At 56.7% G+C, this 16,274-nt stretch overlaps 1 protein-coding gene across 4 annotated transcripts in view; it reads left to right on the plus strand.

Annotated features, from left to right (window-relative positions):
• ZMYM3 (zinc finger MYM-type containing 3) overlaps positions 1-16,274 on the plus strand; it is a 26,543-nt gene continuing 10,269 nt past the window's right edge. The window contains exons 1-13 of one of the 4 annotated variants that reach the window (XM_032227975.1): positions 1-122; positions 4,646-5,527; positions 7,026-7,069; positions 7,276-7,348; positions 9,075-9,366; positions 9,549-9,723; positions 9,883-10,095; positions 10,305-10,455; positions 10,617-10,732; positions 11,985-12,071; positions 12,224-12,374; positions 12,683-12,855; positions 14,189-14,354. In XM_032227975.1, the coding sequence (XP_032083866.1) occupies positions 4,663-5,527; positions 7,026-7,069; positions 7,276-7,348; positions 9,075-9,366; positions 9,549-9,723; positions 9,883-10,095; positions 10,305-10,455; positions 10,617-10,732; positions 11,985-12,071; positions 12,224-12,374; positions 12,683-12,855; positions 14,189-14,354 (2,506 nt within the window). In that variant the 5' untranslated portion in view covers positions 1-122; positions 4,646-4,662. Of the gene's footprint in view, positions 123-358; positions 635-4,645; positions 5,528-7,025; positions 7,070-7,275; positions 7,349-9,074; positions 9,367-9,548; positions 9,724-9,882; positions 10,096-10,304; positions 10,456-10,616; positions 10,733-11,984; positions 12,072-12,223; positions 12,375-12,682; positions 12,856-14,188; positions 14,355-16,274 lie in introns of those variants that run through there. The other 3 variants (XM_032227974.1, XM_032227976.1, XM_032227977.1) reach the window with 3 other exon arrangements.

Raw genomic sequence — 16,274 nt, forward strand, 5'->3', positions numbered from 1 at the left:
CGTCCCGGGGGCGGTCCCCGCTGGCCCGCGACCGCCCCACCCTGGCCGCGCACTCCTCGCTGCCTCGCCGCCGCCGCCGCCCCGCCGCGAACGCCGAGGGAGCCCCTGCCCGGAGGGAGGAGGTGAGGGCACCGGCTGGGGGGCGGGGGGGGGCTGGTGGCAGCGCTCCCTCGCCCCACGACCCCCCCCGGACTTGGGGGGAAGTTCTGAGGGAGGGGCGCCCCTCTTCGACACCCCCCCCCGCTCGCCCTTCCCCCGACTCCGCCCCGCGCTCTGCCGCTCCGGGTTTTCCGCCCTGCCCGCTCGATCCGAGCGCGCGGGCAGCTCCGCTCCGGGTTTTGAGCGCCGCCGGCTTGCCGCGGCCAGTCTCGCGAGCTCCGGTGAAGGGGGTAGCCAATCGGCGCGCAGGGCCCGGGAGCCGGCAGCCAATCGGCGCGCACCGCTGCCTGGACCCCGACCAATGGGCGGGTTCCCCGACCTCCCCCTCGCTCGGGCTGCGGCGCGCGGGGAGCTCCGAGCGCGCCTCCATTTAAAGGGACCGCCGCCTCCGCACGCTCCTGGGGGGCTCCGGCAGCGCCTGTGGCGGGGACGGGCGCGGCGGGGCGATCGCCGTGGCGGAGCCGGGGATCGGCAGGTGAAGGCGAGCGCCGCGGGGGGCGGGGGCGCGGGGCCTCGTGAGGGGAGGGGGGAGGGCGAGGGAGGGGCGGGGCCACGGCCGGGGGGAGGGGCGCGCGGTGGGGGGGGTCCTGCAGGGACTGGCGGGGGGGCGCCCTTCCCCCACCCACGGGCGGCGTCGCTGCGGGGCGGGACCGGCCTGCACTGCAGGGGGCGCGGGCGGCCTCCCTGGACGGGCTGGCGCCTCCCACCGGCCTACCCTGCAGGGGGGTCCGCGACGGCGGGGCGGATCTGCGGGAGGGGTCCCTCCTCCCCCGCCCGCCTGCCCGCCCGCAAGGGAGGAGCGGCGCGTCCCGCAGGCCCCGCCAGGACTGCGAAGGGGGCTGATCCGTGGAGCCATCAAGGCGGGAGGGCGGGCATGGCGGAGGCCCGGGGCTGCGGGCGCTCCCGTAGGGGCTTCCCGCGTGTCTCCAGCCAGCCGGTGGTGGCTGCTTCATCCAGCCCGCCGCCAGCAGCCCGTGACTTAGCACGACGCTCTGCGCCCCGTTCCAGGCGGGTCTGGGGTGGGGGTGGGGGTCGCGCTCCGTTCCGCCCCACAGCGGGATCCCTCCGGGGGCTGCTCTGCAAGGAGCCTGTTGAGGAGGGGCCGGGGGCGCTTCAAGAGGGTGGAGATTTGGAGGAATCCCTGGGGGAGGGGAGGGGAAGCCGGACCCTGCCTGGAGGGGGGGAGTCCGGGGGTCCCGGGCTGGGCTGCCAGGGATGGCAGGCGGCGCTTCGGGCGTTCCCAGGAGCCCGCTCAGCCCCGCAGGACCTGATCGGGGCTCCTGGACGGAGGAAGACGCGGCGATCTGCGGAGGGGGGGGGGGCGGAAAGTGGGGAGGGGTATTTTAGAGAAAAGTGTGTTGCCTGCCTGTCAAACTCAGGGCAGCGTGTAAGAAAACCTCCTATGAAGAGCCCCCACCCCGTCCTCTGCAAACGGCTGCTAGGAGATCCAAAGGGTGGGAGGGGGGCGGCTGCTGGACCTCGATCTCCCTGGGAGAGGTGGAAGCTGCAGACCCCTCTCTTGGTCCACATGTGGCAGACAGACAGACAGACTCCTTGGGGAGAATAGGGCCCTGGAGGCCATAAGGAGGTTTAGAAGTAACCATGGGGCTCTTGCGTTAAGGCAGAATCCTGAACAAGCAGCACAGCTCCCTTAAAACAGGCGTGGGCCTGCCTGGGGCCAGCCAATGAATGAGCAGCTGCTCTTCCAAGTTACCTTCAAGGGCAGCCCCAGGTAAAGCAGATTGCAGTAGCCTAAGAAAAGGAGAGGAGCTCCAACCACTGTCCTCTGCACCACCTGGTCAAGGGAAGGGTGTAACCGGTGGCCTGTTTACGGTTGGCCAGAGGCTGCCCTGTCCGTAGCCTCTATCTGCTTCTCTCTTTGGAACCGCAAGTCCAGGAGAACTCCCCAGATTGCCCCCTTGCTCGAGGCCGCAAGTGGATCAGTAGATGCCCGTCCATGCAAGACCAGAGACCGATAGCAATGCCACATCTGCCCCTCACGGTCTCTGGGTGCTGGGTAAAAACCCTGCGACGTCTCCTACTTCACCTGCATAGAGATGTAAATGTGAGGCTGGATAAATCCAGCGTAGCGAGGGTGCCTAACCCCAAGGCCACCTGTGACATCCCTTGATGGTTGCGCTGCCCCAGGGCAAACTCTTCCCCCTAATAAGCTCGATTGTAACTGCCCACTTAGGGGGGGGGGCAGAAGCATGCCAGCCAACCTCTCCCATCCCACCGGATGGATGCTATGGAAAGCTAGGGACAAGGAGGGGAGGGCTACCCCATCAAGGTCCTGCTGCATCCCCAGGCCTAAGTGGGTGGCTCTGCCTTGCCCAACAGAGGCTGGGCCGAGGCAGGTTCGTACGGTCCCTTGCCAGGTATTGCATCACCTGAGGAAAATCATTGGCCAGTGAAGGACAGAACCTGCCAGGTTTCATTAGCAGAGGAAGGAAAACGAAGCCATAGTGGTTTTTTCTGCACCTTCAGGCCTGGAAGCCACGTACCTCTAACTCTGCCCAGTCTGGCTCCCTCTCACGTTGCAAATCGTGGGCAGAGAGATGCCCTGGAGCTGCTTATGGCCGGGCCCCATCCGCAGGAGACCAGCAAGCAGAGTCTCCCTTGGAGTAGCTGCCTAGCTTGCTCCACACTCCCGTGGTTATCCCAATAAATGCTTTGCCTTTTTTAAGTGCTGCCTGGATGGTCTGAAGCAGTGTTTCTCAACCTTGGCAACTTGAAGATGTTCGGACTTCAATTCCCAGAATTCCCCAGCCAGCATTTGCTGGCTGGGGAATTCTGGGAGTTGAAGTCCGGACATCTTCAAGTTGCCAAGGTTGAGAAACACTGGCCTGAAGTTAGCATTGACTTGTCTGCCTTCTTCAGCTCACAGCGGGCGGGGTAGAAAACGTCTGCCGTAAAACGGTTGCAGCTTTTTGCATTCAGCTGTTAGAAAGGGACCAGTCTACCAAACTTCGGCTCTCAATTTAAAAAGCAAAGGAGGGGCAGAGGCTCGTTTGGATGGCCGTGGGGCCCAAGAAGATCTTTCAGCCTAAAACGTAGCTGTGCCCATTCACACACACCGCTAAGTCATCAGGCCCCCGTGTCTCTTCTGTGAAATGTGCCACAGCTCCCCACTTATCCAGTGGATGAAGGTGGCATGGATGGCCTTTTCTGCATTGGTTGGGGAAGAGGGCCATCAGGCAGATCCTGGGCTGGTTTTGGTCTGGGAAGAGCGTTCGCTAATTGAGCCTGTTAAATGTTCATTGCGTGAGCACTGTATTATTTATGACACGTACGCTTAATGCTGGGCTGCTGATAGAACATCATAGGTGGTACCTTGCTCAATAGTAGTAACTGTGAGTGGGACCTTGCAGTCCTAGTGGACAATCACTTAAATATGAGCCAGCCGTGTGTAGCAGCTGCCAAAAAAGCCAACACAGTTCTAGGCTGCATCAACAGAGGGAGAGAATCAAGATCACATGAAGAGTTAATACCGCTTTATAAGGCCTTGGTAAGGCCACACTTGGAATACGGCATTCAGTTTTGGTCACCACAATGTAGAAAAGATGTGGAGACTCTAGAAATAGTGCAGAGAAGAGCAACAAAGAGGATTAGGGGACTGGAGACTAAAACATATGAAGGACGTTTGCAGGAACTGGGTGTGTCTAGTTTAATGAAAAGAAGGACTAGGGGAGACATGATAGCAGTCTTCCAATATCTCAGGGGCTGCCACAAAGAAGAGGGAGTCAAGCTATTCTCCAAAGCACCTGAGGGCAGAACAAGAAGCAATGGGTGGAAACTAATCAAGGAGAGAAGCAATTTCCTGACAGTGAGAACAATTAATCAGAGGAACAACTTGCCTCCAGAAGTTGTGAATGCCCCAACACTGGAAGTCTTTAAGAAGATGTTGGATAGCCATTTGTCTGAAACGGTATAGGGTTTCCTGCCTAGGCAGGGGGTTGGACTAGAAGACCTCCAAGGTCCCTTCCAACTCTGCTATTGTATTCTTGTATTATAACAAGGGCCTAATTCTACTGCTTATTCATACAGTATCCTAAACCAAGATCTAATGGCTGCATTTTGGGCAACACATTGGCTTAAGTTCTGGTGGGTTCGCAGTTCAGTGCATTGGGAGCCTGAGAAAATGGGTTAATACAATAGTTCAGTTAAGCGTCTGGTATGAACACGAAATAGTCTTCATTTTTTCCCCCCTCAACTGACGCTCCGTGTTGATTCCAGCTTTTGCTTTTTTCAAAGTTAACGCTCTGCATGAGTCAGCCTGTGGCCCTCTTGGTCATGGATCCGTTGCTTCGCAATGGATCATTTTCATTAGGCTGTTTCAGATCAATTGGGGTTCGGTATCTGTTAAGGAAGGAGGGAGGGGGAGTCTCTATGAAATAGGTTTCTTGGAGGAATCTTTCTACTGTGCCCACAAATGAATTGCAGGCCAGTGGAGAAGGACTCACTTCTTTCTTTTCCCGATTCTCAGTTGGTGGGCAGCTCTGGATGGATTCCAGCGAATTCCCTGCCTCTTTGGGGCCCCTGCCTCTGCACAATAAGCCCCTAATTGGGGATCTCCCTGCGGGCCTGGAGTTCGGAGAGGATCTGCTGGCCTCCCAAACAGCCTCCATCCCACAAGCAGCGACGGCCCAGCCCCAAGAGATGGAGTGGGAGGCGTCTAAGCAAGCAGCGTCCGACGGTAGCTCACAGTTTGGCGTGGGGAAAGCCGCTGACCTGTCCACCGTGAGCAAGTCTAATAGTTTGGCCCTGAGTAAAGCCAGCACTTTGGACCACCTGGAGAAGCCTGGCCTCCTGGGCAGCTTGAGCAAAGGAGGGGGCCAGGAGGGGCTAGAGAAGTCTGGGGACCCCGATGGCTTCTTCAAAGCACGTGGATCTCTGGACCCAGAGAATGGGACTGAAGCCCCCCCCGTACCGGGAACCGAACAGCGCCTGAGTCCCGAAGCTTTGCAGGAGGAGGAGGAGGGGGGCTCCCAAGGAGGCACGGGGCAGGAGAGCCACACCAAGCAGCCCAGCTGCGCTCCAAACCGCTCCGCCGAGGAGGACCCTGAGGTGGTCGAGGTGAGCAGCGTGCCCCCTTCGCAAGAAGCCGCCCCCTCGTCCGGCAGCCCCACAACGAGCCCACGGCTGGCGAAGAAGCCCCGGTTGAAACCCCCCAAGAAGAGCGCCCTGGACGCTTCGGCTAACGCAAAGGAGGAGGAAGGGGCCCCTCCGAACAGCCTCCCTGAGCCTGTGCCCCCCCTGCCGCCCGTTCCAGAAGTGGCCGAGGGGAGTCTGAGTGCAGCCACGAAAGAAAGTGGGCCCAGCGAAGCCACCAAAGGACGAGAAGCGGGAGCTCCACCATCCCTTGCAGGTGGGTCAGCCTTCTCCCACGGTTACCGTGGCCTCTTCCCCTGCCACCTTGCGGTGCGCCAGTGCTGCTTCCTTTATGCTCTGCTGAGCAGATCCAGGGATCCTCCTGCTTCCTTCTCTGAATCCTGGGCCCCTTTCTAAAACTCCCTCCTTGATCTCCCAGCCCGGGGCTCCCCAAACTTGGCAACTTTAAGACTTGCAGACTTCAATTTCCAGAAGCATAGCTGGCTGGGGGAATTCTGGGAGTTGAACTCCACAAGTCTTAAAGTTCCCGAGCTATGCTAGCTGTGGAATTCTGGGAGTTGAAGTCCCCAAGTCTTAAAGTTCCCGAGCTATGCTGGCTGGGGAATTCTGGGAGTTGAAGTCCACAAGTCTTAAAGTTCCCAAGCTATGCTGGCTGGGGAATTCTGGGAGTTGAAGTCCACAAGTCTTAAAGTTCCCGAGCTATGCTGGCTGTGGAATTCTGGGAGTTGAAGTCCCCAAGTCTTAAAGTTCCCGAGCTATGCTGGCTGGGGAATTCTGGGAGTTGAAGTCCACAAGTCTTAAAGTTCCCAAGCTATGCTGGCTGGGGAATTCTGGGAGTTGAAGTCCCCAAGTCTTAAAGTTCCCGAGCTATGCTGGCTGGGGAATTCTGGGAGTTGAAGTCCACAAGTCTTAAAGTTCCCGAGCTATGCTGGCTGGGGAATTCTGGGAGTTGAAGTCCCCAAGTCTTAAAGTTCCCGAGCTATGCTGGCTGGGGAATTCTGGGAGTTGAAGTCCACAAGTCTTAAAGTTCCCGAACTATGCTGGCTGGAGAATTCTGGGAGTTGAAGTCCACAAGTCTTAAAGTTCCCGAGCTATGCTGGCTGGGGTATTCTGGGAGTTGAAGTCCCCAAGTCTTAAAGTTCCCGAGCTATGCTGGCTAGGGTATTCTGGGAGTTGAAGTCCACAAGTCTTAAAGTTCCCGAGCTATGCTGGCTGGGGAATTCTGGGAGTTGAAGTCCACAAGTCTTAAAGTTCCCGAGCTATGCTGGCTAGGGTATTCTGGGAGTTGAAGTCCACAAGTCTTAAAGTTCCCAAGCTATGCTGGCTAGGGTATTCTGGGAGTTGAAGTCCACAAGTCTTAAAGTTCCCGAGCTATGCTGGCTGGGGAATTCTGGGAGTTGAAGTCCACAAGTCTTAAAGTTCCCGAGCTATGCTGGCTGGGGTATTCTGGGAGTTGAAGTCCACAAGTCTTAAAGTTCCCAAGTTTGAAGGTCTCTGTCCCAGCCTATGGAGTTTCTTGGCCATCCAGGCCGTGGTTGCCCCAAAAGTGCTTCTTCGAGAGGCGACTGGAGTGTCTCATACGTGAGAAGCGAAGCCTCTTCAAAGTCCAGTTGTCTCTTGAAAAAGCGGGACTCTCTCCTCCTTCGCCCTACATGGCCCTTCCCGGGTGTGGCTTTGTCCCCGTGACTGTGAGGCATCGTTCTCTGTGAGGTCCTCCTTGAGGATGATTGGGTCTCTCTCGTCTTCTCTTGCAGGGGAAGGCGCTGGTGCGAAGGGAGCCGAGGCCCCCGTCGAAAGGGTAAGGTGGGGGAAGGCCAGCTGGGCGTGGGTCTCTTCCTTCAGGCCTCGGCTGTGTTTGAGATCAGGGCTTGGGAGTCCCCAGGCCTGCCTTTCCAAACCCTTCCCAGTTCAGAGCCTTTGAACGGGCTGACTGGGGAGGGGGGTCACCTTCCATGGGGTGCCCCCCCCCTGTGGCTGCAGGGATGATTCCTTGGTGTCTTCTAGGAGCAGAAGAGGAGCGAGCGAGCCAGGAGGGCAGAGGTGTCTCGGCCAGAAACGGTCAACTCTTCAGAGAGCAGTAAGTCCACCCGAACAGGTGGGCCAGGAGTGGGGGGGGGGGAGGTCTCCCAAATGGTACAGCAGGTAAACTCCGGAACAGAACAAGCAGGGAAAAAAGGAGGCTGGGCTACCCAGCTCAGAATAGCTTTGTGTGAGAGAGGCTGGAGGCAGATTCTCCGCTGGCCCTTTAGTTTTTCTTCCACAGCTGCGTCCCTTCAAGAAAGGGAAGGCAGCGGCCAAAGAGAGGGCTGGAGCAGAGGTGGGTTCCTACCAGATCTAATTGCACTAGATTTGACCTCTCAACCTAAATGCTTCCTTGGTCGCTGTGAACTCAGCACATGCTGAATGTGGAACTAAAATCAATGGGGACTTCAACATCTTTGTTTTGGATCATAGCCGTAGCTGCTTGGTTAATCAGTTGGCATCCTGCAAAATTGAGACATATATGCATGCATACATACATACATACATACATACACACACGCACACACATACACATACATACATACATATATACCAGAGGTGGGTTCCTACCAGTTCGCACCTATTCGGTAGAACCGGTTCATCAAATCTACCGAACCGGTTAGAAGAGGTTCCACCAGTGGACCTGGAAAGCAGGCCACACCTACAGAACGAGGTTCCAAAATTTTTTGAAACCCACCACTGCCACACAAACACACAGACATAGAGAGACAGACAGACAGACTGGCTGACTGACTGACTGACACAGAGAGAGAGAAAGAGAAAGAAAGGAAAAAATAAAGAAAGAAAGAAAGAAAATAGAAAGAAAAAGAGTGAGAGAGAGATAAAAGAAAAAAAGGGACAGAGAGACCAAAGGAAGGAAAGAGAGAGAGAGAGAGAGAGAGAGAGAAAACACATGGCCGGCAAGCCACTCCCACCAGGTCACATGGCCAGCAAGCCACTCCCACAAAGGAGGCCACACCCACAGAGTAGGTTCCAAAAATATTTGAAACCCACCACTGGGCTGGAGGCAGAGTTTGGGTACAGGGCTTCTCTCCCCCACCAGTCCAGTCAATTCTTGGAAGTTGCCGAGGAGTTGCTTAGCATTCCAATTGCCGTGATATATCAGGAAACAACCGAAGTACAAAATCATAGCAAGAGACAAAAAAGGAAAATTATGGGAAAGAAACGGCCCAACAAATAAACCAATTAAACCAATTTTAGCCACACTAAACCACACCACTGGATCAATAGGTAAAAGCCGTTCGTTGTTTTGAAGAACAAATGAGACCAGGGGTCAGCAATTTCTCCGTGAGAAAATTTTGGTGGTCTGCAGAAAAATTGTTTGCAATTTTTATTTTGCACTAAATACTATTAATCGTTTTTTTTAAAAACCATATTAGCACCCTGTGGGATTTAAAATTATGAATGTAGTGGTCCCTGAGGTCTGGAAAGTTGGTGACCCCTGAATTAGACCACAATCAGTCGTCCCATCTTATCAACAAAGGACGAAGAAGTTGAGATTGGACCGTTTTCTTCAGCCTGAGGCCAATAGAAAAACATGTACACAAATTACAACACATAAACAGAACCTCATTTTTCTCAGATTTCCTCATATGGAACTAGAGGCGCACCAGGCCAAAAGATGCCGCTATTTTTATTTAAGGGAAGAGCCAGGCGATGCCATTCGGGCGGCATCTTTGGGGCGCTGGGCGGGGGGGGGGTTCCCATTTCAGAAGGGAGGGAAACCCTGAGCACTCCCTCCCTCTTCTCCCGCCTCGCAGTCCCCGTCTCTGATGAGGACTCGGACGCCATGGTGGATGACCCCAACGACGAGGACTTTGTCCCCTTCCGCACCCGCCGGCCCACCCGCCTGTCTCTGCGCAACCAGATGGCCCAGCGGGCGGCCCGCTCAACCGTCACCAAGATGAACTGCGCCAACTGCCGCACGCCGCTACAGAAGGGCCAGACGGCTTACCAGCGCAAGGGGCTCCCCCAGCTCTTCTGCTCCAGCTCCTGTCTCACCACCTTCTCCAAGCGGCCCCTCAGCAGGAAGAGCTGCACCTTCTGCAAAAAGTAGGCACTCCCCCCACTTTCACCCTTCGCTGGGGCGCTTCGTTGGCCTCCCTGTTCCCCTTCTACCTGCCCCCTCCCCGGACTGCGGGAGAGCTTCCTGGTCCTGGCCTGCTGTGTCCCATGGGGAAGGGGAGGAGGTAGCCTTTCTGTCCCCGGCCCGATGACGCTTTTCCTCCCTTCAGGGACATCTGGAACACCAAGGAGTCGGTGGTGGCCCAGATCGACAACTCTTTCCACGAGTTCTGCACCTCGGTTTGCCTCTCGCTCTACGAAGCGCAGCAGCAGCAGCGTCCGGCCCCACAGGCAGCTGAAACCTCGGACACCATCCGGTGCAGCGTCTGCTACAAGACTGGAGAAGTGAGCAAAGGTGTCCCCCTGTGGCCCACTTGCCCCCGGGAAGGCTTGCTGTGGAAGGTTTCCCCTCTCCCTACCTCCCGTACTCCCCTCCCTAGCACCAGGCGGGGGGGCGGGCCGGGGGTCTGTGGCCAGCCTGCGACCGCTCCGCTTCCCCTTCAGATCCAGCACGAAGTGAGCAACGGCAGTGTCGTGCACCGGATCTGCAGCGATGCCTGCTTCACGAAATTCCGGGCCACCAAAGGGCTGAAAACCAACTGCTGCGACAGCTGTGGCCTTTACCTGTACAACAAGGGGGCCCCCTTGGAATTCCTCTTCCACGAGGGGCAGCAGAAGCGCTTCTGCAACCCCACCTGCCTCAACAGCTACAAGAAGGTATGGGCGACTGAAAGTCGGGGGGCCCACACTCTGGGGGAGGGGGCCCCGGGGGTTGACTGCCTCCCCCAGAGCTTGGGAGGTGGTGGCCTTGCAAGGAAGCCCCTCGGGATTGGCGCTGATGAAAGGGCAGGGGGGAGGGAAGACGCAGGGGGCTGTCGGCCAGCCTGCCCAGCAGCCCTTCCCCCCCATGCCCTGGGTCTCTGCAGAAACACACCCGGGTCTACCCATGCATGTGGTGCAAGACGCTGTGCAAGAACTTCGACATGCTCTCCCACAAAGACCGCAACGGCAAGCTGGGCCTCTTCTGCTCCGTCTGCTGCACCACCTCGTACAAGGTCAAGCAGGCCGGACTGACAGGTACTGGGGTGGAAATGGGGATGCCCAGGGCGGGGAGGCGGGCACTGGGCCTCTGGGGGAAGAGAGGACCAGTCCTGCAGCGCAGACTCCTCCTGCCCACTCTCTCTGTGTCTCCTGGGGCCCACCCTGATCCTGCCATGTACCCTTCCCCCCCTCCCCAGGACCCGTCCGGCCTTGCAGCTTCTGCCGAAAGAGCCTGTCTGAGCCCTGCTATTACAACAAGAACAAGCAGGTGGTGTACCAGTTCTGCAGCCCCAGCTGCTGGACCAAATTCCAGGTACATACGGAGGCTCTTCCGCCGTCACAGTGACGGGACCAGACCCAGGAGCCCCCCCGGCTTGCTCTGCACGGCTGCTGCAGTCGGGGGCCTCCCGTCAGGCTTCTGACGTCTCTCTGCTCTCGCATTTCTTTAGAAAGAAAACAAAAAAGGCTTCTAGCTCTCACTGTTTGCCGAGGACAGCTTTTGAGTTAGGGAAAGCGGTGTCTGCTAACGGCCGTTGGGCTCCGAAGGTGTAGGGACCCCCAGAGGCCACCTCCCCCCCTCGCTCTTGGCGCTCCCCTCTTTCTTACGTCCCCTGCCTCTTCCCGTCTGAGTCCCCAGAGTGGATAGTCTGTGAATACACTGTCTGTGTGTTGATTTGCCTTCTCAAATTCTGGTGCTGCTTGGTGAAGAGCCTCCTCCTCCTCCTTCTGGGCCTCTGGGCCCGGCTTCACCTCCCAGGCTGTGTGTGTGTGAGGTTCCCCCCCACCCCTCTTGCTTTTTGGGTTCTTGGCGCGCTCCCCTATCACGCTCTGCCATCGCCTGCGCCCATCTCCTTCCTCCCTTCTTTCTTTCCCTCGTTCCCTTCTGCTGAGTTCATCTCTCCCCTCGTCGTCCCAGCTGCTGTTCTCCGTTGCAGCATTGCGTGGCTGAATCTTCTTCTCACAGTGGAGCATTCAGGATCCCGCTGACATCACAGAAGCTTATAGCCAATGACCGGGAGTGGGGATAGTGGGGTGGGGTGGGGGGCGAGGCTGCACATCTCATTCGTAGCTTACGGATCTTTCTATATCTATGATGTTGAATCTCTCGTGGTGGTGGTGGTGGGGTGTCATTGTCTCAAATAAAACTGTTTTTGCTTCTGCTGATGACGAAGAGACTTTGTGTCTGCTATCCAATAAATCAGTGAAATTAACCTCCTGTGTGATTTGCATAATTTATTTCACTCGCAGAAAGTTGGTCTTGGGCTGCCGTTCCCTCTGGCCAAAGCCTGTCCCCTCCCAGGAACAGCAGCAGCACAGGGGGGGCCGGATGGAGGGGCCCCCTTCTTGGTGCCACAGGATTGGGAGGGGAAGGGGAGTGCTGGGAATGGGCAGGAGGTGAGGGGGATTCGGTGGGGAGGGGGTGGCAGGGACAAATGGAGCAATGAGGTGGGCAGGGAGCAGGCGAGGGGCTGGGAGGCCCGGGGGGGAGGGCAGTCCTGGGGCACAGCAAGGCGGGCAGGGTCCTGGTGCCCCTTCTGAATCTGTCCCCTTCCCTCAAAATGCAGCGCTCCAGCCCGGAAGGTGAGATCCACTTGACCTGTCATTCCTGCCACAACCTCTTCACTGGGAAGCCCGAGATCCTGGATTGGCAGGTGAGGGGGGCCGCCGGAGGGAGGAGAAGAGAGGAGGCGAGGAGCCTTGCCCCAGGGAGGCTCCGGGAGGGGAGCTCTCCGCTCACACCCCATGGGGGCCTCCTGGGCAAACTCAGCTGACGCTCGCCCGCCTGGTGCCCGCTCTCTGCCAGGACAATGTCTACCAGTTCTGCTGCCGGGACTGCTGCGAGGACTTCAAGCGGCTGCAAGGGGTGGTCTCCCAGTGCGAGCACTGCAAGCAGGAGAAGCTGCTGCACGAGAAGATCCGCTTCTCGGGAGTGGAGAAGAACTTTTGCAGCGAAGGTACCCGGGCGGGGAGCTCGATCGTTGCCGAGGGCAGAAGTCCCCCCGGCCGCCGTCTCCTCAGGGCAGGTCGTTGCATGCGGTGGGCAGGGGCCAGAGGCCGCGTCGGCCTTAGGATCGGAGAGGTGAGCGACGGGGACCCCCCCTAGGCCGCCCGGGGCTAGTGCAGGAAGGGCTTGTGTCAGGTGTGTGTGTGTGCTTGCGTGCGTGTCCGTCTCGTGCTTGGTCTCTCTGTGGTTGCCTGCTGTGGGCTCCTGTTGCCGCCCCCCCGCTCCCGGGAGGTTTTCATCCGTGTTGTTTCTCCGCAGGGTGTGTGCTTCTTTACAAACAGGATTTCACCAAGAACCTTGGCCTCTGCTGCGTGACCTGCACCTATTGCTCCCAGACCTGCCAGCGAGCCGTCACCGAGCAGCTGGAGGGCAGCACCTGGGACTTCTGTAGCGACGACTGCAAAAGCAAATACCTGCTCTGGTACTACAAGGTCAGTGCGCTCCTGCACCCACCCACCCACCAATTTCTTTGGGGAGGGGGCCTGCCAGTCCCCGGTTCAGGGGAAGGGAGTTGCCTCTTCTTTGCGCTAAAGGCCAAAACGTTTCCCGCGAGCACTGAGCGGGTACATCCGCAAAGCCACCTTAGAATCAAAAGGGGCAGTAAGAACTGTGGCTACCAAGAGGTTGAGCTCTCTGTCTGGAAAGTGGTTTAAGGAGCGCCCTCCCCGGAGGTGGGTGGGGAGAGGAACCCAGGCTTGGGCTTTCCAGAGCGAGGGGAGGCTGCCGAATGCCGTTCTCCAGGTCGCAGACCTCCCCCCCCCCACTCCCTTCTGAGGTGGGCCAGAGCCATCTTCAAAGCATCAGGTCCCCCCCCACACACTCTCCGACCTTTGGGAGACGACCATCAGCAGCTGCTCCCCGGTTCCCGTTTAGAATGCAAAAACCACATCCCAGGAGCCGCATGTGCTCTTCCGTGGCCCTCAGAACTGCCCCGGGCGGATATGAAGACAGAAATTTAGGCCGCCTTCTCCCATGGGGGCAAGGGGTGGGGGGTTGTTCCTTCCCAGCTGCTTAAGGCATCGTTTGGCCCTTTCAGTCTCCCCCTTCTGTGGGCCTTCTGTGCCCACTAAGCCAGAGCTGATAGATGTGACCACCGTGGCACGACAAAACCGCGCTCGACTAAAGCGCGCCCGATTAAACCGCGTCGCTGACGTCATCAACAGGGCGACGTTAGGGGTTAGGTTTAGGGTTAGGTTAAGGGTTAGGATTAGGTTTAGGGTTAGGTTAAGGGTTAGGATTAGGTTTAGGGTTAGGTTAAGGGTTAGGTTTAGGGTTAGGTTAAGGGTTAGGTTTAGGGTTAGGGTTAGGTTTAGGATTAGGTTTAGGGGGGTTAGGGTTAGGGTTAATTTTAGGTTTAGCGTTTACAGCGTGCTTTTTTCTCCGCGCTGTTGTCGCGCTGTGATGACGTCAGCTACGCGGTTTCGTCAAGCGCCCTTTAGTCGAACGCGGTTTTGTGGTGGAACCGTGACCACCACCCCTCTCCTCGCTCTGCTCTTCGCTGGGCTGCTGCCTGTCCACACCTGTGCTGGTGTGGCCGGTAGCCTCGGACAGAAGTGTGGCAGCCTAGCTCTGGAACGACCCCCTCCCTCCCCCCCCCCCCCGAGGATCTGGGCCCAGCTAGTATCTCAGCCCAGCCCAGGATCTCCACAGGTCAACGAAAGTTTGGTTTTATATCGGAAAGTCGGATGTGGGAAGCTGCAGTTGAGGATGAGCTTCCTGCCCCATCTGGGTTGGCCTAAACTCTCCTGCTCTGGTGCCCCGTAGGTAGCTCGGTGCCACGCTTGCAAGCGGCAGGGGAACCTGTTGGAAACGATTCACTGGCGAGGCCAAATCAAGCATTTCTGCAACCAGCAGTGCCTGTTGAGGTTTTACAACCAACAGAATCAGCCCAACCTGGACACCCAGAAAGGGCCTGAGAGTCTGCTGAACAGTGAGTAGCCGGTGCTTCGGCCAGCCAAGACTTGGAAGCGCATGAGTGGAAAGGGGGGCGAAGGAAGGATCCTGCACTGGCCCCGTGGCGGGCGGGTCGTGGGCTGGAATTCCACCATGTGGGAGGAGGGGGGAAAGGAGGGAGGGCGGCTTCCCTTTCTCGCTCACCTCTCTGGTTCTGACATGCCGGGCCAGCCGGGAGTAGTGCGGCCCGAGGTAGCCCCACATCAAATAGGCTGTGGGGCAAACTGTCTCTAGGGTGGAAGAGAGACTCCCAAATGGATCTGTGGACCAGAGGATTCCGGGGTTCGGGGCGGGCGGCGTGCCTGTTGTCCTCCTTTGCTCAGGACTGGTTTTACACTTGGGGGCTCCGGGACGGGGATCACCGTGGCCGGGAGGGCTTTTCCATGGTGCGTTGGGCGTGGCCATTCCTGGGTTTTCCATGGTGCTTATTTAACCCCATTGGCTTGGTTTCGCTTGCTCTGAAAAAGCATTTCGAAGCATCTGGGTAGACTACACCAAGACATCAACTCCAGAGGAAAACTAAAAGTACTTTCATTGAGGTTGGCTCTATAACGGATTCTTGCACGTCTGATTATGTTCTTCCTCCTCCTCCTCCTCCTCCTCCTCCTCCTCCTCGCAGTCCAATGAAGTAGAGAGGTGTCTGAGCCTCTTCTGAATATTATCCGTCTGCTGTGGACCTAAACTATATTTTGCCCCCTCCTCTCCTTGGCAGCTGAGTTTGTCGATTATCTCCATCCAGGTCATCTTTTTTACTCTCTACAGTAGCGGTCTGGGCAGGGATGGGGGCATCTGGGTGACACCCCCCCCCCAACTTGCCATTTGGCTTCCTGGTAGGTGCTGGTTGTCACCTGCAACGTTCCCGTGGTTCGTCCATGAGGCCAATGTGGAGAAAAGACAGGACACGAGCTTTCTCAGGATGGAGCGACCCAGATTGGGGGTCTGAGAGCCCCTTTTATTGAGATAGGACAAAGGCAGGAGGAGCAATAGCATGTGATTAAAAACAGCCTGTAAAAGTACAATTTCTAATTTACTGCTCAGGGAAGTTCTGTCTATATATAGTCAAATCCTGGGCGTCATTGGTAGGGCACATCTCAGGATGTTATGTTATGAACTATCAGGATGTTGTGGAGTTTTAGGAGTTTGTTTTCTCCTGTGTGGTTCAGCGTGGCTCTGCATGCCCCGTTATCCACTGGGCTACGCCTACACAAGGAACTATATTACAACATCTCCTACTTTTTTATTTTCTTAAGGCATTGGGTGCTCCTGGGATCATCAAGCCCCTTTCTCCCTTCTTCATTGTTCACCTAATTATTGTTTTTTTTAAAAACTTTTATTTCTTGAACTGTAGTTAAGTAACATTCTCAAGTAACTGAGTGCCATTAATAGACGAGAGAGAGAGAAGAGAGAGAAGAGAGAGAGAGAGAGAGAGAGAGAGAGAGAGAGAGAGAAAGAGAGAGAGAGAAACGATATATGAAGTTAAAAATGGTTGAAAGTAGAGACAGGCAATAATATCCCTTTCCACATATTTAAATGGTATTGATAGAAGGTCTGTTGTAACAGAGATAAAATATAAAACCCATCTGATTTTAATGAGTTGTGGTCCTTGCCCCTGGTGTTTTTTTTTAAATGTTAACTTTATTTGTAATCTTTTCTAAAGTAGCTGTTTGACCAGGCCCTGTTTATCCACAGCTATTGAACACATGTAACACTTGGCAATGTTGGGAAAATATTATTTCGGCTGGTAAAATTAAGTGGCCATTCCGTTCCTTTCTCTGCTCGTCCTACGAAACGGACCCCCACCGTCCTGGTCCATCCGTTTTGAGGATGCCATCCGAGGGGACGGAGGAAAGGAGGTTTGGCGGCTGTCCCTGCACTTCGGAGCTAGGCTCCCCCTGGC

Source organism: Thamnophis elegans, chromosome 12 (assembly GCF_009769535.1).
Source record: "Thamnophis elegans isolate rThaEle1 chromosome 12, rThaEle1.pri, whole genome shotgun sequence".
Lineage (NCBI taxonomy): Eukaryota > Metazoa > Chordata > Lepidosauria > Squamata > Colubridae > Thamnophis > Thamnophis elegans.